The sequence below is a fragment of the Drosophila mojavensis genome, unplaced genomic scaffold (assembly GCF_018153725.1).
Source record: "Drosophila mojavensis isolate 15081-1352.22 unplaced genomic scaffold, ASM1815372v1 contig_136, whole genome shotgun sequence".
Lineage (NCBI taxonomy): Eukaryota > Metazoa > Arthropoda > Insecta > Diptera > Drosophilidae > Drosophila > Drosophila mojavensis.
Genome location: NW_025318667.1, coordinates 13,082,098 through 13,105,014, shown reverse-complemented (window position 1 = coordinate 13,105,014; position 22,917 = coordinate 13,082,098). Strand labels below are relative to the sequence as shown.

Sequence of the window (22,917 nt, the reverse complement as noted above, 5' to 3'; positions counted from 1 at the left end):
AGCCAACGAGCCCTAAATCAATCACAAGCAGCGACATGTCAACAGCCCCCAGTGATCGTAGGCTCCTATCTCCCCAGCACTCTCTCTCTCTCTCTCTCTCTCTGTCTCTCGCTGCCTATCTCTGTTTCTTTCCCTCCCTCTCCCTCTCTCTCTCTCTCTCTCTTACTCTGTACAGTAGCGGGTCTTGCGTACACCCGCGCCCCTGCCTTTTGTCAATCGAAATGTCAACGTGATCATCGCAGCTTGAAAAGGGCCGCCGCCTTAGCCAGTCGCATATATTGGCCGTACATATATATAGATACATATAGGGACTGAGGCCTGGGAATAGGGTTTGGCGACTACATACGTGGAACGTGGCCAGCCCGGGACAGCAGCAGCAGCAGCAGCAGCAGCAGAAACAACGACGAGCTCTGTGCGCGTGATATCTGAACTACGAAATTGAGATCGATTTTCGTGTACGTGTCTGAAATGAGAATCGACGAGAGCGACCCACAGAATGACATGGTGAGAGAGAGAGAGAGAGTGAGAGAGAGAGGGTATAGCTGTAACAATAAATTATGATATTATTTCTCGTTTGCGTTGCTTTTTTTCGCCTTACCTAAATTAACCTTAAACAAAGTGACAGGCCCTTTGGCTGAGTGCCTTCTGCGTGATTAGCGTGCACTTGTCGTCAAGATCGTAAGTTAAGAGATCGGAAAAGGTACGCTGGGCGGCAAATGCGATATGTGTAATTAGTATGCTAGGCAGTGGAACGCGAAACACATGTACGCCCGACTAGCCAATGTCCCGAGTGGATCCAGTCAACAACATTTGATCAGTCGATCATCATCATCGTCGTCATCATCATTCCTCGAGCAGCGGCACAACGCGGCGCATGCGTAATGAGGCTTACAGTCTGCTGCTGCATCCGTCTCTACAGATACAAAAACTATATATGTTACAAACACACACACACATACATATATACACATGTATATATGTATACGTAGGTATATCTGATTGAGCGACGCTTTGGGTGCCAGTCGTTCGCTTGAGGATCGACGCTGGATCGATCGTGGATGGATGGATACGTGTCGCTGATTTGTTCGCTGTCATAATTCAATAAAGTAGTCAAATGTCACCTGTACTTAAGCAAAAAGCGCAGGGGCTTACCTTTGTTATTATTTCATTGATGTGCACTGACTGTGTGTGTGCGTGTGTCAGTGTGTGTGTGCGTGCAAACGGGTTTATTGGCTACTCGAGCGTTAATGCAAATCCGCTTAAAGAATGCTTTTTGCATAGCCAACAGCAAGAGGCAGAAGCAGCAGCAGCAGCAGCAGTCGAGGCGAAAGCTAAAAGAGGCGTGGCAATGGGTTTTGCCCTGAACATGCGCTAGTCCTTATGAATTCAGCACATGTTCAGCTTGAGCTTGAGGAACTGCTGAGAAAGTGAAATGAAAAACTTTTTTTTTTTTTTGCAAATGGCGCTGCTTATGTTAGCTCTATGTTAATGGTTATGTTAACGGTAGTGTTAATGCCAGTGAAATGCTGCGGTTACAAATAGTTCGTACTCTCCTTATCTGTACATACAATAGAGCAATTCTATTCAAATTATGGAATTTAAGTCAATTTGCGAATTTAAGTAAAATTTCAGGAAATATCATCGAATTCCACATAGCTACTGGAATCCAATAAGATATATTTTCGTATTGATGAGAATATCTAATGTCGAATTCTTTGCCAACAATTTTATTTTATTTTTTTCGAGCTTTGAATGATTTCGACTCACAGCTCTGCATTTCCCAACTTGGTACTACTACAGGGTATTTCAATGCTTTCATTTGATTTATCTTTATGAGCGCACGCCATAAGTGAACTTTAAACACTCAAAAATATCAAAAACTTTGTAAATTTCGCAAATCACCTGAAGACAATTAAAGGTATATACTATATACCTGGTAGAGCTGGCCGTGTGTCCACTTCAGTGGTATTTTAGTATCCATAGAGCGGAATTACTTTAGCTGGATGCATGTGAAATTTAGTTATTGTTCTTTTCCATAGAAACTTGGAGCAGCTCGTCGAGCTGGTCGCTCAGCTGGACAGAGCGATATATCTACAAGATAAACGACTGCGTTGATGGTCAACGGGCGACGACGGTGTCACAGGCGCTTTTTTTTAACCATTTGTTTGAAAAAAAAACAAACAAAACAAAAACACCAACAACAGCGAGAAGCAGATGAAGTAGAAGACAAAAGAAGCACACGGGAGCGAGAGAGAGATGGAGAGAGACGAAGGAGCAGAGCTGGCGGATCCAGCGAAAAGACAAACGTTGCGGCGACAACGCAGCAAGTGACAAACGTTTAGATGGATGGATCGTTCTTCATTTGGGACCGAACCGACCGAACCGAACCGGACCGGACCGAGCCAGGGACAGAAGCAGAGGCAGCAGAGGTAGAGACAGCGGTAGGGGCAAAGCCAGGGGCTACGGTCCAGGGGCAGAGCAAGCAAATAAACCAACCGAAAAACGCGACGATTGCACATAAATTATATTCAAATTTCTTCAAGATCTAAGAGATATATAAATACGGTAAAAACATACACACACACACACACACACACACACTCAGAGTCGAATTTATAGTACATGCTCGTTTCCACTTTTTACCATTTGCTGCTCTTTGTGTCCGTCAGTCGCGAGGTCTCACTGTCGCTCGCCTGTCGCCCTTTGTTTCAAATTTATGCAGATATGCCTACTCTTATCTGTGTGTGTGTGTGTGTGTATATGTGTGAAAATCCCGCGCTAAAACTTAACCAAATGCTGTTGTAAACTTCGCTCCCACCTGGCCACGATCCTTCACTGATCCACTCGACGCGACTAAATCGAAATCGAATAGAGAATCGTATATCAGCGGGGCATTAAGAGCATAGAGCGGAATGGATCCACATGCAATATACGTATATATGTATGCATGTAGATTTATATGTATCTACATATAGGTCTCTAGGTCTCTGCATCGATTGTGCGGAGTGATTATGGTCAATGATATGCGAGCTCGATCGCAGCGCTTCCTGAATTCAACAAAACATTTACAAATTGACCCCAGATAAGTTTCAAGTATTTTCATCGTTAATTTATTTATGAATATTGGCTACGTCCGTTTGATTTCGATATATTTGATAGATTTCACAGCCAGATAAATATGAGACTGAGTGGGTCGTAAAATCACCGATGACGATCATCGATGAGCAGTTGTAATCGTCGTAAAATGGTAACAAAATTATGATAATTTCGAAAGAGTTGTAAGTGACTGACTAAAATATGCTATATATGTATGCAAGAGAGGAAGAGAAAGTGAGATAAAGAGAGAGAGAGAGAGAGCGAGAAAATAGCTCAATAGCAGATAATAGAACTAGAAAACTAGAAATATGCCCTAGGCATATTAGAAATAATACATATAATATATATTTACATATATATTTTATATAATTTATATAAAAAGAAGAGAGAAAGAGAGAGAGAGAGATAGATCCAATGAAAAGGATAGAGTAACAAGAAGAAAGAGAGATATGGAGATTGAAAACCAAAGAGAGAGATAGAGAACGGGAAAAGGAAAAGGAGAACGGGAAAAGGAGACTTAGGTAGAGAAAAAGAGAGAAAAGTGCAGAGACACGGACAATACAGAAAACAGAAACAGAAATAGCAAAAGAGAGAGAATATGAAATATGGGGAAGAGAAAAGAAAGCGAGAAAGATGAATAAACAGAGAGATAGAGGGGTGAAGAAAGTCAGAGACAAAGTGACGAATTAGGAGAGAGAAAAAAAAGGGAGATATAGAGAAAGAAATGACGGAATAGAGATAAAAACGACAGCGAAAGAGTGAGAAAGTGAGAAAGAGGGATTGATAGAGAAATATGGGAGAAACAATGATTGAACTATTCCTCAAATTATTTATTTAATTACTATTAACACTTTATATAAATTAGGGATAATTATATCTATATGAATTTATAGATATTATTGACCTCAGCCATTGAGATAATTCTTGCGAATACCTCATGTGAAATGTCTCTCGAATACCTATGTAACATGTGTCCCATAGATACAATTTACCGCTCGAATCTTGAAGAAGTGTCAAGAGAGACAACTGCTTACAGCTTGGCTATTTTTGACAGGGTATTTGATGCGCGTCATTCCCTGAATATTTCTCTCTCTTAAATATTTGTATTTTTATTTCTGTTTGTTTTTAGTTTTAGTTATTTTTTTTTTTTTTTTTTAACCTCTTCTAATCAGAGTTTTATATTTTTGATCTTTGTGTTCGATGTTTTCTTGTTTTATGCGCTGTTTGTTAGCTGCTTATGTTGACATCCATTTGAATTAGTGCCAAATGCAAAAGATTTTCATCTAATTGAAAGCAACAACAAAACTAATGTTGACGAATGCTTTGATCTGAGCCAAAATCTCGACTGCTCCAACGATGACAATGCGGAACACTTGTCCACGCGAGCTCCCAATCAGAAGATATATCGAGCGGAGTTCTGAGCACATTGGCTATATATTAAGTATATGCAGGGTATTTAGCTAGGCAGATAGAGTGATGGGAAGGAAAGGAAGAGAGGGTGAGGGAGAGGGAGAGGAGAGAGAGAGAGAGAGTCAGAAGTCGCGCCGTTTGCTTTTGGCTGGAATAACGCTGTCAGAAATTGCCAACTGGCACATTAATCCCGGCGACATATTTATGAATGTATCCGCATGTATATATGTGTGTATGTGTGTGTGTATGTGTGGGAATGTATGTATCTGTGAAATGTAAAACTTTGTGGTGTTCGTGTATCCGTGAGATATAAAGATATCGACTGGACGAGGGTTGCTCGCGGCCCGTTGCTAAATGAGTGCACATTTCAGATAAATTATTGCAAACAATTCGTGTACGACGGCGTCTGGCACAAAATGTATTTAACAAATTAAATTTACACACACACACACACACACTCAAGCCAGAGAGCGAGCGAGCGCGAGAGAGAGAGAGGGAGAGACAGGCAGAGAGTGGGCGAGAGACAGAGAGAGAGAGAGAGAGAGGGAGAGGCACTTCAAAGAGCGCGCCGCTGCATGACAGACGGACGCAGCGACAGGCCGACGGCATGTTGAGCGCTCGCTCGTGTGTATCGCCGCGCTCTGTGGGCGGAGCTTGCGCCAGCCAATGGCAGCGCCACGCGCAGAGAGAGAGAGAGCGAGAGCGAGACAGTGAGAGATAAGTAGCGGGAGCGAGAGAGGGAGGTGTGGACGCTCTCAGATACTTTGGCATGGCTGCAGGCGCTTTGCCTTTGATTAGTCAGCGCTCGGTGCAGTTAGATGTGTGTAGGTATCTTGCAGATACTGATGCAGATACAGATACAGATACATTGTTGTTGTTGTTCTTGCTGAATTGGCACGAGACCAGCGAGGCGACAATCACGCGGTCCATGTGTCACGTGACACGCTGACAGTTGCAGCTGCATCTATATCTGCATCTGCATCTGTATCTGTATCTGTATCTGTATCTATGGCTGCATATGTATCTGCGTTTGCTATTGCATTGGTATTCGTAGCTCTGGCTGCAGCTGCCTTTGTGGGTGTGCTCATAGCCCATTCATGAGACACTCACACACACACACACACACAGAGTGCACTTTTATGTGTGCGTGTGTGTGCTTTATCTGGCAAAGCTGTAAATATTCGCGAGATTTACAACGCCAGCAACGACTCCAGACTCCGATTCGTACTCGGACTCGGACTCGGACTCGGCCGCGTATCTTTTCGCCTGAATCGGCATCGAGTGTTTTGTTAGCTGGCATCGCAGCATCGCATCGAGGCTGTCGAGGCTGTGGCAGAGGCATTCGACAGACGCACGACAACTCGGCTCGGCCATAACGCATCCGCATTAACGCAATCGCAACAGCTAATCCAGCACGGCACGGCACACACACACACACACACACATACAGATATACAGATATATAGAAGATACGCGACATTTAATATAAATACAAAAGCAAAGCCAAAGTCAAGAGTTCGCGCTGCGCTGCTACCCATTGTTGCCACTTCGCCTGTCAACGTAACTCACAATTGAATTGTTCCTTTGTCTACTCCTGCTCCAGCTCCAGCTCCAGCTCCAGCACCGGCTTTTCCTCTTTCTCCGCCGCCTCTACCCCCAGCCCGGCCAGCAGCCGCTTCCGATTTCGTTTGCAGCTCGCATAATTGGCATACGCTCGAGGTCAGCTCCAACTCCAACTCCAGCTCCGTCTCCAGCCGCAGCTCCAACGTCAACATCAACGTCAACGCCGCCGTTTGTTGTTAGCCGCCAGCGCGGGCAGCCAACCTTCTGGGGACATCCTGTCCTTGGGCATCCGATTGGCCCATCTAACATAAATATCATTGTAGCTCGAGATGCTGGTGCCGCCGGATATGATGGCCGCCCAGACGCGCATGATTTACCAGCTGAATCGCTTCTGCGCCGAGCGCGTCCAAGCGCGCATCTTCAAGACGGCGACGGCCATTCGTGAGATCTGCAAGATTGTCCAGGACATACTCAAGGAGGTGGAGCTACAGGAGCCCCGCTTCATTTCCAGCCTGGTCGAGTGCAATGGCAGGTGAGTGGGCATTTCCAGTTTCTGAGAGTAGAAAATCTCTACTCGGATTGTCTAGACAAACGAAGGAACTTTTTATTGATTTTTATGAAGCCTTTGAGATTGACAGATAATAAGTTCTTTCTAAAATTGATGTTATTCAGGGGATATATTGAGGTTATATAGTCTAAAGTATTTATAGAGAAAGTGGGAAACAGGAGAATAAGTGAAAACCGAATGAATGGCAATACTCATAGTACCTCACAAAAAAGTTTTTCTATTAAAGTTTTAGAACAATATTTCATATTTATTCGTACATTCATTCGAATTGAGAAATATACTTAACAGTCGTAGTATCAAGAATTCAGATAATACAGGTTATGCCTTAACCTTAGAATTCTCTAGATGTTTTATTGATTTTTCCACCGATGACACGTTCTGTGGATCTCTCACGTCCTCAGAAAGGATTCGATGGCCAGGATAGAGATGAACTATTTGGCATATTTTACATTTTCACTTGTAACACTTTGAAACAGATATGAATGGACGATTTTATCTGACTAGCTATTATGCTCCTCTACCTCTATACTCTATGTAGGTAATACAATAGGTCTAGAAAACATTTCTAAAATTTGATCAATTTTTGAACTTAATCTCAATCAAAAAATTTAGTCAGAGTTTAGTTGAGATAAGATATGACATATATAAATTAATATCTGATCAGATTTTAGTTGCGATATGATCTTATGTAGTATGTATGTATGCACAAATATACATATATATTTATATCTAGAAGTAGACGTCGATTCTGAAAATATCGGCGAATCGCAATGCCATATATAGTATCAAAGATATATATTGTCACCGGGAATAATAAATTATAATTATTAAATATTATAATTTATAGCTTTATAGCATATATGTAGAGATATCATTAATCCTTCACACTTACTGCGGCGCTCGTCGGGTAGATGCAATCGATATTGAGCAGTAGGAGAAGCCGAGGAGCATGACTTGACAGCAATGACATCGCATGTTTCATGCCATTCAAGAACCAACTCAGTGTTGCCGTTGTTGTTGTTGTTGCCGTTGTTGTTGTTGTGCGATTATAGCAGGTGAGGCAGGAGAGCGCTGACAGGTATCAGGCGACCGAATTACGCAGCTCCAATTGGCAGCCATTGATTAGACGCAGCCGATACCGAAGCTGAGTCGAGGATTACAATACGTTTCTGTATTTATATGTGTGTGCCTGTGCGTGTGTGTGTGTTGGTTCCATTGCAGATTCGAGGGCGTCGAGGTGATCTCACCGAATGAGTTCGAGATCGTGCTCTACCTCAATCAGATGGGCGTCTTCAACTTCGTGGACGACGGCACTCTGCCCGGCTGTGCGGTGCTGAAGCTGAGCGACGGACGCAAACGCTCCATGTCGCTGTGGGTGGAGTTCATCACAGCGTCCGGCTATCTGTCGTCGCGGAAGATACGCGCACGCTTCCAGACGCTGGTGGCGCAGGCGTGCGATAAGAGCATCTACCGGGACATGGTCAAGATGATGGGCGATACGACAGAGGTGAAGCTGCGCATCCGGGAACGGTTCGTGGTGCAAATAACGCCGGCTTTCAAGTGTTCCGGCATCTGGCCAAGATCGGCGGCCCATTGGCCCATGCCGCACATACCCTGGCCGCATCCCAACATCGTGGCCGAAGTGAAGACGGAGGGGTTCGATCTGCTCTCCAAGGAGAGCATCGTCATGCAGAACAAGAACAACAACAATGCGGCCAGCATGGAGGGCGATGCCTGGGTGCTCAGCTTCTTCGAGGCCGAGAATCGCCTGCTGCAAGGTGAGTGAGCGGGGGCAGGGGGAGGGAGATGCGGGAGAGATTTAACAATCTATTGGCAACTGAGATGACGAAGATGATGATGATGATGATGATGATGATGATGATGATGATGATGTGAATCTTCAAAGGTGGCTGCCGTCGTCGCTGCTTGAGCATACTGAAGACGCTGCGTGACCGGCACTTGGAGCTACCCGGCAATCCGATCAGCGCATATCATCTGAAGAATCTACTGCTCTACGAGTGCGAGAAGCATCCGCGTGACTTTGAGTGGGACGAGGGCTGCATTGCGGACCGTTTGAATGGGATATTCCTGCAGCTAATCTCCTGCCTGCAGTACCGTCGCTGTCCGCACTACTTTCTGCCCAGCCTCGATATGTTCAAGGGCAAATCCCCCAGCGCTTTGGAGCAGGCCGCCAAGCAGGTCTGGCGTTTGACTCGTGAGATGCTCACCAATGCGAATGCCTTTGAGAAGTTGTAAGCGCAAAAGTAAGAGAGAGTGAGAGAGAGAGAGAGAGAGAACGTGTAATTGTGTGTATGTGTGTGATTGTAAATGTCTATGTGTGTGTATAATTCAAGGTGCTAAATTTTCATTGTCACAGCGCAGCGATTGCGCTGATCTGATAAGCGAAATGCCATCATTGGCAGCCATTTTGTGCCATGCGTGTGCCCCCTTGTGTGTGTATATGTGTGTGTGAAAATGTGCGCATAGCTGCAAAAACAACAACAATAGCAGGCAGCGAAACCCGAAGTGTTAATGCAAAGATGCGAGATAAGCCGCACATTGCCCACTCCTCAATCCAAATTCGCTGCCTCTGCCACTGCCGCTGCTGCTGCTGCTGCCATTCCCGTTGCATGCCTGACTGCGCTTAGCCGGCGAATATTGTTTTTAATAACTCGCCGCTATTCGCATGCTTCGCCCAATGGCCAAACACAATGGCAGCAACAACAACTGCAGCGAAATAACAAAGCAAGGCAAAACGTAACACAAACAGTTACACCAACAACAACAACAACAACAGCAACAGCAGCAGCAGCAGCGGCAAGAGTGAAAAGGAGATACAACAACGAAACATAAAAAAAGAGCATTTGTCGGCTTCGCTTTGCAAGTGAGCTCAAGTGTGAGGCGAATCCGTTCTCATTATCGAAATTGAGTGCTCACTCTCTTAAGTACTCGAAATACCAATACATACAAAACAGCTGTATGTGAACAAAAAGCAGCAACTACAACTACGACAAACGAATACTTCAATTACACATATGTACATATACATATACAAAGTATAGCCATGTATTTACTCCGGATTTAGATGTCAAGATATTTGTTGGACTTAAGAAACAGACAAAAAGTTTTTGGACAATACACATACTATATACATAGATATTTGTCTTCCTCTTTGAGTTATCCTACACATATACATATGTAGAAACTGTAAGTGAACATTTTACTAAATTATATTAAATTCTTCTTTTTTTAATATATGTATATTATATAAAGTTAATTATTATACTTAGATTGCTTAAGAAACAGTTGAATGAAATAAATATTAAAATAGCCCAAGGCAAATTTTATATACACTTTTTATCTAAACATTTTAAACATGCATACAAATATGTAAGTACGTTTGCATGTGTGCGCAAATGTATGTAAATAAAGCAAATACTATTGGTTTGGTCGCATGCGTGTGCGGCGCACTAATACTATTAAAGCTACCATCAAGGCGAATTGGCTATACTGAGATTAGTTGAAAATGTAGTTCGCCGCAAAGTGCAAGACTGAGGCACACTAATACAGAGACAATTACAGCTTTTTAAGCTAAAGTTGAGAACAAGCAAATACCATGAAAAAGCTGCGTCACAAAACTTTAAGCTGCATTTACATCCTTCAGGACTGAGAGAGAGAGAGAGAGAGAGAGAGAGAGAGAGAGAGAGAGAGAGAGAGAGACAGAGAAAGAGAAAGAGGGAGAGAGACTGGAAGTGAGGGAAAGACAGAAGAGAGCTCATTAAAAGTTGGTAGCTGTTTGCCATGCTGACTGTGAGTTAGTGTTATGAGTATTGCTCGATCGCCAAAAACAAAAGCAACAACAGCAACAATTTATTTGTTGCTCTTAGTGCAGGACAGCTGCAGCGACAACTGAGCATCAATTTTATTACCCTTATTTATGGTTATGTTATTCCTGGGGCCTCCAATGAGCGCTGTCCTTCTTCTGCCTGCACCTCCACCACCTCCTGCTCCTGCTTTGTCTTCAACCTCTGCATACAGACAAAAAGTTTTCAGCGAATGTAATCGATATTTTTTTTTTTTTTTTTTTTTTGTATTTTTGCTTTGGCTGACAAAAGATGTTCCGCTGCGAGAAATCCATTTACGTATAAGTGTATACATATATATGCGTATATATGTATGTCTGTCTTACCCAAGTGCGTAGTTTAATCAAAGGTAGAAGGGGGCTGGGGCGGCTGAGGTTGGTAGGCTGGGGTTGCTGCAGAGGTAGCATAATGCGATAGCTAAAATAACAAATTATGCTGAAGCACGCAGGATCATATTACAAACATATTGTATAGCTAACCAGCCAAGCCATTATGACAGAGAGACAAAGAGCGAGGGAGTGTGGGAGTGAGGGAGTGAGGCGTGTAGGTGTGGACGCCCCTGTGCTTGAGCGGGGCGTGGCAGCAGTTATTGTTGGCAATGGGAAAAATAGCATCAGGTGATTTGCGGTCGAGAGCGTCACGACGGCTGCGCACTTGAGGAGCTGAGGGGCAGTGGGGGTGGCCTGCAGGGGGAGGCTGGGCTGGGGGTGCCACGTGTCCGAAAGCCGCATGGACCATGTGAACGGCCGCAGGCTGCAGATAAGGCACGTTTATGAACTAGAGAGTAGAAATTAGAAAAATGTTAGCACAGCCTTTTCTGGTAGGCGTTGGGCGGGGGTAGAGCGCTGCTGGGAGGGATCGGGGTAGAGCGCCCGAGGAGAGCTAGCTCTACGCTTTAGTCTCCAGCTTGTGTGTGTGTGTTTTGACAAATTGTACATGAAATGCAATTAAGAGCTGGGCCCAACAACAAAGGCAGAAAAACAAAGCGCACAGAAATCCTTTTCGTTTTCCTTTACGCCCTGTTTGTTTGTTTGTTTTATGTCCTTCGCGCAATCCTTTTCTCTGCGACCTGTCACAACTTTGCGTAAAGCCAAAACGACCCAAAACACTGAAATGTCGCCCTTTGATTTGCTTGCCTTTCATTATGCTCGGCTCTCTCGCCGCGCTCTGTGACATTTATGTAATCGCTGCCTTCGGCCCTCGACTCTCGACTCTCGGTCCTCCACCCCCCAACCACCAATCTCCAACCTCCGCCCGTGGGCGTGTCGCGCGTTGACAGGCGACTTGGTATAATGCCCGCATTGTCAAGGGAGCTCCTTTTGTTTTAATTGTTTACTAATGATATTTAAATTAGTGCTCTATATGACCGCAAGCGGTTTCTTTGTATTATTCATTTCAACTCCTTTTGCTCCTTGTTTCGTTCTCTGCCTTACATTTTGTCATCTCATTTGTTTGGCAGCGCGCTCTCTGGCCCTGACACGCCCCTCGCTACGCAAAAGGCTTTGTTAGCCTGAAGTTAAGAGCGAATGTTAAGTAAACAGCCACCTGAGAAAAGTTTCCTTCCTTCCTACTGAAAGACTTAAGCACTCCAGTTACTCCAGTTACTCCAGTTTCGTAGACCTTATATAGTATCTATTCAGTTTTACAGCTCTAGCTGAAAGCTGTTTCTAATTTACTATCCCATCCACAATTTCCTACTATCTTTCGCACTCTGCGACTCTGCGGGTCAATCAATCAAGATTGACTGCGTGCAATGCATGGACTATCGCATACAGAGAGCACTCTGATTGAAGACACGCTGTTGCTGGAGAGTCGTGGAATTCTCTCTGCCTCTGCCACTGCCTCTGCCTCAGCCTTTACCGGTCTGTAGGGGCAGGAACTGGGATAATTATGTCGTCATTATCAAAAACACGTGGTGCAATTTAACAACATGCCACAAGGAGTACGCCGGAGCCACACGCCACAAATTATGAATATCAAAATGTGCCCAAGATAAACGACACAGGAAAAAGGCAAAAGTTTTCAATAGCGAGTGCGACACAGAGAGGGAGAGAGAGAGAGAGAGAGAGGGGTAGAGAGAGATGAGAGGGGTGAGAAGAGCACTGAGAGTGGAGATTGGAAAATTAGTTTTCCACGCATCGCCAGCAAACACAATGGAGCATAGAGGCTGGGGGCTGGGGCTGGGGCTGGGGGCTGACGAAGGTGGTTGGGGGCAGCTGTGGCACCTACACACGATAATTTATAGCAGATTGTCGCCTGCACGCTACGAGAGCGGGAGCGCAGCAGAGGAAGAGGGAAAGAGAGAGAGAGAGGTAGAGGAGGCGAGGGAGTGGGCTGTATCGCTTCAATAGATGAGGCGTATTTTTGGATGGGCATTTGCATTCAATTACGGCAGCTGCAAGCCGGACAGATTTATTTTTATGCACGCGCCATAAACGAAGCCCCAAAATGCGCCACAGCTGGTCGAGGTAACGGGAGTGGGGGTGGGCAAGGGGTAGCGCTAGGGATAGGATTGAGGATGGGGCTGGGGCTGGGGCTGGGGCTGGGATCTGGCGTTGGCTGCGCTCAATCATAATTATGTGATTTGTTTGCGACGTGCAGGCGAAAGAGTTGGGCGGGGGCCGTTAAGTAAAGTGGGGGCGGGCAGCGACTAATTAAAAGCGAGAGCCCAACCCCGGTGGGCGGGGGTAGGTGTCTGGGTCTGGAGTCTGTGTGGTTATGTGGCATGTTGACGTATTGTCGCTTGTGTCGGCGTTGTGGAAGTTATGACATTTTGATTTGAGTTGCATTTGATGTCGCTCAGCCGGCGCTTGGCAGCTGATTTATGCAGCAGGGGGTGGACGAAAGAGTGAGAGAGAGAGAGAGAGATAGCTAAGGGGGTGTGGGGTGCTGGAGAGGTGAGCAACTAATTAAGATAGAAGCGAAGCTGAGGTCGAAGCACAGCTGCAAACAATTTACAGACGAGCAGCCAAAGTATTGAGAAGCACAGAGAGAGGCAAAGAAAGAGAGTGATAGAGAGAGGGGGATGGTAAGAGGGGGGCAACAAGTGACATATATATTTTTTGTTTGATTCCAAATCGATTAACATTATTAATGAATATGCGTGCGTATTAGAGAAAACCACAGAAAAAAAACAGGAGAAAAAAAAAACCAAAACATGCGACATACCTGAAAAGGAGAGAGAGAAAAAAGGTTTCCCAACGAAAAAAAAAAAAATATGTTGAAACAGTTGTGAAATTCCGAGAAATGCCCAAAGCAGAAGAGGCAGAAGAAGAAGAAGCAGCAGCAAGAAAGATTGTCAACATGATCATCAGCGACGGCATGGTATGGAGGGCGTGGCAGGCAAAGGGCGGCGGCCAGGGCTGAATGCAGCAAGCAGAGCCAAAGAGCCGGCGGAGCCGAAGCAGAACTTTGGAGCAACCTGTGGAATGTCCCAAACAACGGCAAAAGGTAAGCCAGAAGAGGCGAGCAGTAGGGGGAGGGGGAGGGGGAGGGGGGAGAGGCACAGTCAAGGCGAACGAGTCAAATCAAAATGCAGATAGTATCAATTATATGTAAAGAGATACAGATACAAACACACACACACGCACACACACACGCACACACATGAGATAGATGCTGATGACAAGATAAGCATTTAAATTATTAACAACAACAACAGCTGAAGGATATATATGTGTATACGTATATATATATATGTGTGTGGGTGTGCGTGTAATTCATTAGAAACCAACAGCTGATTCGCTTTATCAAGTTAGTTCGCTTCCCAGGGAATGTGAGATAAACTAACTTTATTTTAGGGAATGATCTAACGGCAATGAAGCTCAACTCGAGCTGGAATTGATGAGTGCTATATACATATTTATATACATATATACTGTATACTATGTAATTGCCTTGATTCACATAGAATTTCAGTAAACTTAATTGTGAAGAACTGTTAATATTTCATATGAAGCTACGAAAGCAGAGTGAAAGAGAGAAAGAGAGAGAGAGAGAGAGACATATAGAGCGGTTCTGGATGACGAACTTAAGGAAACTGCATAGGATCTGGATAGGAAGAGAGGAGCTGAGCCCACAAATTGCTTATGTAGCTGATTGACCGATTGATTGACTGATAACTAAAGACAGACTGACTGATTGACTGACTAAAGCCAAACTGATTGAATGTCTCTCAAGAGTTCACCATCGAAGGACATTCAATCAGAAAATGTATGATGAAATGATTGATTAACTAAATGAATGACTAGATTGATCTACTGTGTGATTATTGACTAGGATATATGCAACAGCTTACATTTAAAGAATCTTAGTCAAGATCTCAATATACAACTATAGATAAGGACTCCTGCCACCTCAGGAAAAATAGTCAAGTATTCTTTTCATCTCTTTTTTTATTTCAAATAAATTTCTTAACATAAATACGCTAATTAAGTATATTAAAAAAAAAAATGAAAAAAAAAGTTAGATAAGCATAAATAACAATTAGACATGCATATGTATGTACAACTATACATATATATTATTTATATATATATATATATATATATATATATATACATATATATTATATATATACAGATAAATAACATTGTGCTCTTCCTCTTCTGCTGCAATTTGAATAAATTATGGGACAAGCGCGAATACTATAATAAAATACAAAATGCTGCTCAGTGTGTGGGTGTGTGTCTCTGCTGAACACAAACAGCGGGAACAGTCGAAATTGTGCTCAGCTAAGGCGTACAGCGTACACAAAATGAGAATAGTTTCAACTGTGCTCAGCCAAGACACAAACCAAGCGAATTGGTTGAGTGTCTTAATTGAGTGACAATAATTGGTGAGCTTCTATCAGCCAAGACAGAATCCAAGCGAATTGGTTGAGTGGCCTCACTGAGTGAGAACTGTTTGTGTTGCGCGCTTTTGGGAGCAGCAGAGCAAAGCTATCGATGAATTGAACTAGAAGCTAATTGGATGCGCTAATCCTTGCAGTAGTGCGCATGCAGAATATTCTCCGTGCCGGACAGTATGGCACCCTCGTGCAGCGGACAGAGCTTCAGATAGAGATCACTCGACTCCATCGACTCGATCAGAATGTACTCGAGATAGATGCGCGGCGAGGAGAGGATGCGCCACGTGAGCGGATTCAGGAAGTTCGTCTGGTACTCCCAGTAGACGCTGGCGTGTCCCGGCTGCTGTAGGTCCCGCCCAGGCAGCAAGGCCGTATACTCGAAGCCCGGCTCGAAGTACATGGCCTTCTGTGAGAACTTCATGCGCTCCGTTGTCTTCTTCTTGTTGCGCTCCTCGTGCAGGCGAATGGACAGGGTGCCGATCTCGCCGCCGTGCAATGTGCTCTCATCGTGACTGGAGACACGCACCGTTATCCGATAGTGCGCCCGGCAGAAGGGCGGCCGATCGCTGGTCATCATATAGAAGACGGGCGGCGGATCCTTCGGCTTGATCAAGCCCCGCGACTTCTGCTCCTCGTAGTCTTGCTGGCTGTGGAAGCCCATGCGCATGCACAGATGGCCCGGCTCATCGCAGCTAATGCACTTTGCGTCCTTGAAGCTCTGCAGAATCAAAGAAAACGGATTAGAGCGGCATGGCCAACCAGGAGGCGGCTCCCTCTCACTTACCTCGTACGAGTCGCACGTGATGCCCAGAAAGGGGCACTTGCTCGTGATGCTCTCCATGAAGAACTGCTCGCTGCGCAGGTGATTGCAGCCGATGAACTCCTGCATGGTCATGAAGAAGGTGTTCTTCCGGTTGTTCTTCATCACGTCCTGCAGCTTCTTGTCGCAGCCGGGATTGTCGAAGCCGCCGTTCGGATAGAAGTCGACGTGGCCGATGCGCTGAATGATGCCCAGGCCGCCCTTCATCAGCGGATTGGCGTCCGTGTGCAGAATGTCCACGAATTTCGCATCGGACCGATCCAAGCGCACAATCCTATCGGTGTCCGTGAACAACGGCGCGGCCGGATCCAGGCCCGTGATGCGGCCCAGCTTGAGCCCAAAGTCGTGCTGCAGATGATAGCCCGCATAGCCGGATAGATGGGAGCCCAGCGAGTGGCCAATGATGTGCACATTGTCCAGATTGGGCATCCGCAGCTCCTCGTACAGCATGTGAATCACGTGGGCAGTGATGGAGCCGACGAGTCGTATATTGGCCACGGCCTGCACATACGGCGGACTCGAGCCGCCGCCCCAGTCGATAATGATGACAGCGCACTCGCCCTCCGCGCACTGGCTGAGCAGCGTCCGTCCCATCTCCAGCATCCAGGGTATTGCGCCCGACTCCAAATAGCCGTGCACCACCAAATAGAGCTTCCCCTTGGGATTTATGCCCATGGTATGCACACTGTCCGGGTCGTTGAGGTCAATGTACTTGGCGTGCTCCATGGAACGGTCCGTGTAGAGCGTGTAGTGCGGCTCGATCTCCGACGGCTTCTGCGGGTGCACGCTGATCGTGCGCGTCACCGTGTTCCATGGTCCGTTGATCGGGAAGCAGCCGTAGACGCCAAAGCACTTTACCTCGTTAATATCTGTAAATGGGGAATTTCAATTAGTGCAATGTTAGCAACAGTAGTGGGATATGTTATGGGACTGTTAAGAAATCGAATTATCATTATGACTGCAAAAAGCTGAAACGGCAACAGCAGCTAGAAAATGTTATTGACATTACATTCTCGGGTTAACATGCTGCAGATGTTATTATCTAACCGAACCTGTAAGACGAAGACATTTACACATTCCTTGAGTCAATTCTTTTATAAATCGAGTCTTCTGCTATGATATCCTAACATTGGCTTAACATAGCAATCGCCATATGCCTAATGTCATTACAAGCTAAGGAATCTATAATTGAAATAATTAGAAACGACATTGAACATGACAAGCGATATGTAGTTTGGGTATGTTAAGTCACTGTTAGACCTTAGCCAGCTGACAAACTGCACTTGTTCTTAGCCACTGTTAATTGACTGTTAGCCAATTAGCGATGTCATTGACTGTTCCATCAAGCGCAACATTTCCTATCGACTTCCTTTTCCAGCTGCTCAACGTTGCGTGGCACTTGGAATTCGCTCGACCGATCAGATGATCAAATGATCAACTATCGAAAGATCTAGAGATCAACTGATGAATTGCTGATTAATTCACTAAATGCCAAATTATGATTGTCATCTTTGCCGTCATTCTCGATTATTGTCTGCCGACTTTTACTCGATACACTTCAAGTTTTGCTATTTCAGATATTCGTTATTCCAATTCTTGTATTTCTGTCGAACATTGAGTCTTGTATGATTTCGTTAGCATATCCATTGAATGTCGACTGGAAAAATCTATTTGCTGTACTACTTTCCGTCTGGCAATCGAGCTGAGTGACCCAACTAGCCAGTTGGGTATAGCTGAGCCGCATGCAAAAGAAACTCATGGAAATGGAATTGAAATGTTTCCCTCTCTTTTTACGTAGAGTGTGCAAACATTGGGTGACAGTTTGTGGTAGTCGATCTGCAAATACCCTGTGATTGCCTATATCACTATAATCAATTGAAAGCAGCTTTACGTACTTGACTCAAGTTGAGCCATAAAAAAAAAAAAAAAAAAAAAAAAAAACACCTAAACTTCTTAACTAAGTTTTTATCTGAATTGTAATGTACAAGTCGTTATTTTAAATGCTTTTTTCGCTTAGTCATCAAACTTGTTCTATTAACGGAGCGTACACTCATTTTGAATATACATACATATATGTATAGGGTATATTTAGCAAGTCTTTCTCTTGATGAGCTTCCTGTCTTGGTATATACATATAAGTATGTAAAATTTGAGCACTTTTTATCTGTATATATTCACATATTCCATATCGGCTGACACTCTGCGCTATCGACCCCAGACACAGACATTTGAACACTATTCATTTAAAATAATCTAAGAACTTAAATAATGATAGATATCTATCTATACACAGATAAAGCAAGAAGTGGCTAGAAGAGGATTGCAATAGTTAGCCAGATATTTGAGCTGGAAAAAGTATTTGGTTTCCTAGAACTAAAAAATTTAAGCTGCAAAAGCTATCTAGCATATATTTGGAACTATTAAGTTTGAACCATGATCCATGGATTCATAATAGTCCATGGAACAGAAAAATGTTTGGTCCATAAAATTGGAATGAAGACATCCAATTCGTGTTAGGAAAAGTATCTGGCTCAGAACTAGAAAAGATATCTTGTTCACGGATTCAGCTTACAAAAATTCAATTTGAGCTAGGAAAAGTATTTGATACATAGATAGATATTGAAAACATGGAAATTGAACTAGAATCAGGCATAAAGCTTCATATTGGAACTATTTCAAATTTTAACAAGGAAAGGTATCTGAAAGATTCAGTTTGGAACCATCAGACTTTGAGCTAGACTAATACTAGGCAAAGCTTGAGTGCTAGCAACTGTGAATATCTAAGAAATATGCAAATATTCATGCATAGCATAGGCTTCACTGTACCATAAGCTACACTGCGATTTTTCTATTATCAATGGAGAGCCGCAAACTAAAAATAGAAAAGCTCTGGCCAAAGGAATTTCAGCTGAGCAATTTGGTCACCTAGATTAGGCAATCGACGGTGTCTGCGGTGATAGATAGACCCGTTTTCAACCGATCTGGTCGGAACACTTACCGCTTTTGGGTGCCGGTGGCATATCGATCAGCGTGTTGACGGCGGCACGGCTCGTGTGGTTGGCCAAGTAGAGCATCGTCTGCAGCATTAGGCCACCTGTTGTGTTGGCCACATACATTTTGCTCGCCTCGATGGTTCTTCAGCGCACGTTGTCAATTGTTCTCGTTGTTGTTGTTGTTGTTGTTGTTGTTAAGCTAGTTGTTATTGTCGTTTTTCACCTGTTGCTGTTGCTGCTGCTGTGGTGCAGCCTGTCTGCATTTTAGGCACAAACTAAACTAAATCACATTTACACCGCACGTCAAAGTTTTTAATTCTATAAATGCCTTTAGTTTTGCTTTTTATAGATAGCTTAACTGAAGAAGCTAAGACAATAGCTAAAGTTATTGTCTTTGTTTGTTTAATTAAATTAATCTTATCGTAAATAAATCGCGCACTTCTCCCTCTCTCTTTCTCTCTCTCTCTCTCTCTCGCTGTCTCGCACACACACTCTGCAACTGTCTATCTATATCGATGTCTCGCTCACTCAACACTCGACATTCACTTTGGGTCCCAGGTATAAAATTCTGCTCAAGTTTTTTGGCACGTTTCTTTCATTTGCACCAGCCGAGGGGATTAAGAAACAGAAACTGAAACAGAAGTGGGCGAAGTAGTTGAAGAAGAAGCTGAAATGATTCTCCCGTAAGTCCCGTTAATTGCACGCGTTGTCTGTTGCGTATGACGGCCGACAGAGCACTGAGCCAAACAGCTGGGCCGCACGCAATTTGTACGCGGCGACGGCGACTTGAGCTTCGGCCTCGCCGCTGCAGCTGAGCGGGGTATAACGGCACTGAGATAAGCTTTGCCCCGCTCCTCCTACTACACGAGCATGCAAAGCCCAGGCTGCAAAGTACAAAGTGACGTCGACAGCGATGCCGACGTCGCCGCCAGCGTCTCTGTCAGATGCACTTTAAACACGATAAGCGCGACAAGCGAAGATCAAAGTCGCAGCGCCGCCCAGTCAAAAGCTCGCAATGGCTTTGAACTGAAGCTTAAAGCTTCTGCCGCGAACTCACTGTAATAGAATAGCGGAAGAAGCACCGAAAAGTGATGAAACAACAGAGCAAAGACAGAACTTGGAATTGGCATACGTATGTATTGCAGATAATGTCGCCTCCTACAGACTGATGACTGTACAGTGGAGCGCGCAGCACGCAGCGCGCTTATCGCCTGCCAATCGACGAAAATAAGAAAAACAAAACTCAATAGAAATCTCAATTAGAAACTGTGTCAAGCTCTCACAGCTGGCCCGCCTCCCACCAGATTCGGGGCGGGTTCAATGCAATTGGCATCTGTGGAGCGGCGCTGCGCGGCGTGGCGCGGCGTGGCGCGAAGGGTGGCTCAGCTGTTATCAGCGATCTGGTTCCGTTACGGATTCGGATTCGGCATTCAGGGCAGCGAAAACAGAGTCCGAAGTCCGCTGGCAAAGGTGTTTACCGGCCTGCCAGTCACTTGACTTTTCCACCAGGATCTCAATGCGCCATTGACGTCAATGGGCGCTGCTGCTGGACCCGATCGCCCAGAATAAACCGGCTCAGTTATCGCCGCTATCAGCGATCGCTTCATCATTCTTCTTCTACTTCTTCTTGGCTTTGCTTTTGTTTTTACTTAGCTTTGCTGTTTATGCTCATCTCTCTCTCTCTCTCTCTCTATCTCTGTCTCTCAAACGAACGAACGCAGCGAAAGGGGAATACCACACACACACTCTCACAGCTAGCTGAGGGGTCGTCGGGAAGAGACGAACGGGGGAAAAAGGAGTGGGACGTACGGTTAACATTGGTTTAAAAATAGAATCGAACGTCTAGGGAAACAACAATTGGCTTAGTTTCCACTTTATTTACTTAGTGCAATCGAGCTGGCACTTCTATTGATTTACATTCTGGGATTACGGCAAATATACCACCTGGGATATACCCTGTAGAGCTGTTGGAGGAAATAGTGCTTGATAGATAAGGCGAAAGCAAGCAGAGACAGTCACCAATGTGATTATTTATTTATTATCTGTTGCAGATAAAAGGAGCAGTCGCAAGAGTACGAACAATTTTCAAATAGATAGACGTATAAATAATAAATAATAAAATCGAATAAATTCAAATCTATATTAATTGATAACTCTGGCCTTTGTTACATTAAAGAAGAGAGTTAACCTGGGTTCATACTCTTATAACTGGAGATTAGTTACGAAGATTCCTCCTCTCTCTCAATTTAATACCCAATACATATACATCTCTTCCATTTAATACTCTAATACCTTATGTAGATGAAATACCCTATCTTATTACAGATAGATGGAGGAGTCGCTTGAGTAATACAAATTATATATAAATATATTGAATATATAAAATTAGGCTATGTCAAGAGATAGCTAGGTGATAGATAGATGTAGAGATCATCATATTCAAATTCTACTCAATTCTAGAATACCCCTTTAGGATATTTCGTTTATTATAGGTAAATGGAGCAGCCAACTAACCTCTGCCAATAATGGATAGATATAGATTAAATAAACCTCTTTTTAATTCCAATATACCTATATCCTATATCACACCTAATGCATCGGGCAAACAGAATGCAAGACTGTAGCACCCTTATAGAGTATTACATCTGTTTTTCGCTTGAGCTATTATTAACAGCCCAACACACTGATACGATGTTTGTTTTGCAAGCGCTTCAATCAATACACAGTATTTGTTGTTTTCATTGCACTTTTCGATCTGTTTTCCAGAGAGGCCCATAGATAGTCGCCTCCGTGGAGGGACAGAAGGCCGTTGACGTCCGTTCCGACAGTTGCGCGCGCACACACTTGCTTGTAATTGCAAAGTGCATTATTGAATAACGCAGCCGGTGGAATCCAAGGGGGGGTGGAGGGGAACAGAAACAACGAAAACAAACGCCATAATAACATAACACTAGGTCAACAACAAACGAGCCTCCTGCTGCCAAGCACGCCCATAGGCGAGCGATTGAAATTTGTTGAGCTCCAATTACGTCAAACACTTTGAGGTAGCTCCTAACTACACCTAACATATGGTTCATCATATCACGCAGAGAACTGGCAGAAACTTTAACTGACAGTTGAATTCAGCAGGCAGATCAGACATTATGTAAAATATGCCTTAGATCTAACTTAGAAGACAGACTGTGTGTACCTGATCTAGATCAGAATTAGATATGCTTATAGCACATAAGAAACCATTGCATATATCAAAAGAGTCTTTTAAGCAATATTTCTACTTCATTTTAAAAGTCAGAAAGTAAGGATCAATATAGTCTGAGGGTGCCTCTATCTATCGCTCTATAATTCTGTTTCTATAATACTCTCAGTTTCGGTCTGTATTGCTAACTCTTTCTGTTTCTCCTCCTTGCTCTATTATTCTGTGTCTTTCTATGTCTTATTATTTGTCTCTATCTATGTTTGCAGTCTCTGATTATCCACATAACTTTCATTGATTCCCTCTCTCTCTCTCTCTCTCTCTCTCTCGCCCTTTGAGGGTCTTTTATAGGAAACATCCATTTCAATCTAAACACACAAGAGCTTAGCTCAGATTTTCCACTAAGCAATTGGATATGTAAATAAATGGAATCAAACCTTAAGTAAATTCTTGTTTATTGTTTTTTTTTTTTTTTTTTTTTTTTTTTTTTTTTAGTTTGGTTTCTCATATATGTATGTATATTCGTATATAAAATAAAACATAATAAAAGTACAATTATTAA

At 43.9% G+C, this 22,917-nt stretch overlaps 2 protein-coding genes across 2 annotated transcripts; one reads left to right on the top strand and one right to left on the bottom strand.

Annotated features, from left to right (window-relative positions):
• The first annotated feature begins 5,559 nt into the window (after nt 1-5,559).
• LOC6583717 (protein mab-21-like) lies at nt 5,560-9,984 on the top strand. The gene is made up of 4 exons (XM_044006960.1): nt 5,560-6,014; nt 6,249-6,601; nt 7,859-8,415; nt 8,544-9,984. Exons 2-4 carry the CDS (start codon nt 6,399-6,401, stop codon nt 8,891-8,893), a joined length of 1,110 nt encoding a protein of 369 aa, XP_043862895.1. The 5' UTR covers nt 5,560-6,014; nt 6,249-6,398; the 3' UTR covers nt 8,894-9,984.
• A 5,129-nt stretch (nt 9,985-15,113) lies between these two features.
• On the bottom strand, nt 15,114-19,911 carry LOC6583716 (pancreatic triacylglycerol lipase). The gene is made up of 3 exons (XM_002009345.4): nt 19,168-19,911; nt 16,134-17,038; nt 15,114-16,067 (listed from the first exon to the last, which is right to left on the bottom strand). The coding sequence occupies exons 1-3, from the start codon at nt 19,283-19,285 to the stop codon at nt 15,477-15,479; spliced, it is 1,614 nt and encodes a 537-aa protein (XP_002009381.1). The 5' UTR covers nt 19,286-19,911; the 3' UTR covers nt 15,114-15,476.
• Nucleotides 19,912-22,917: the final 3,006 nt, after the last annotated feature.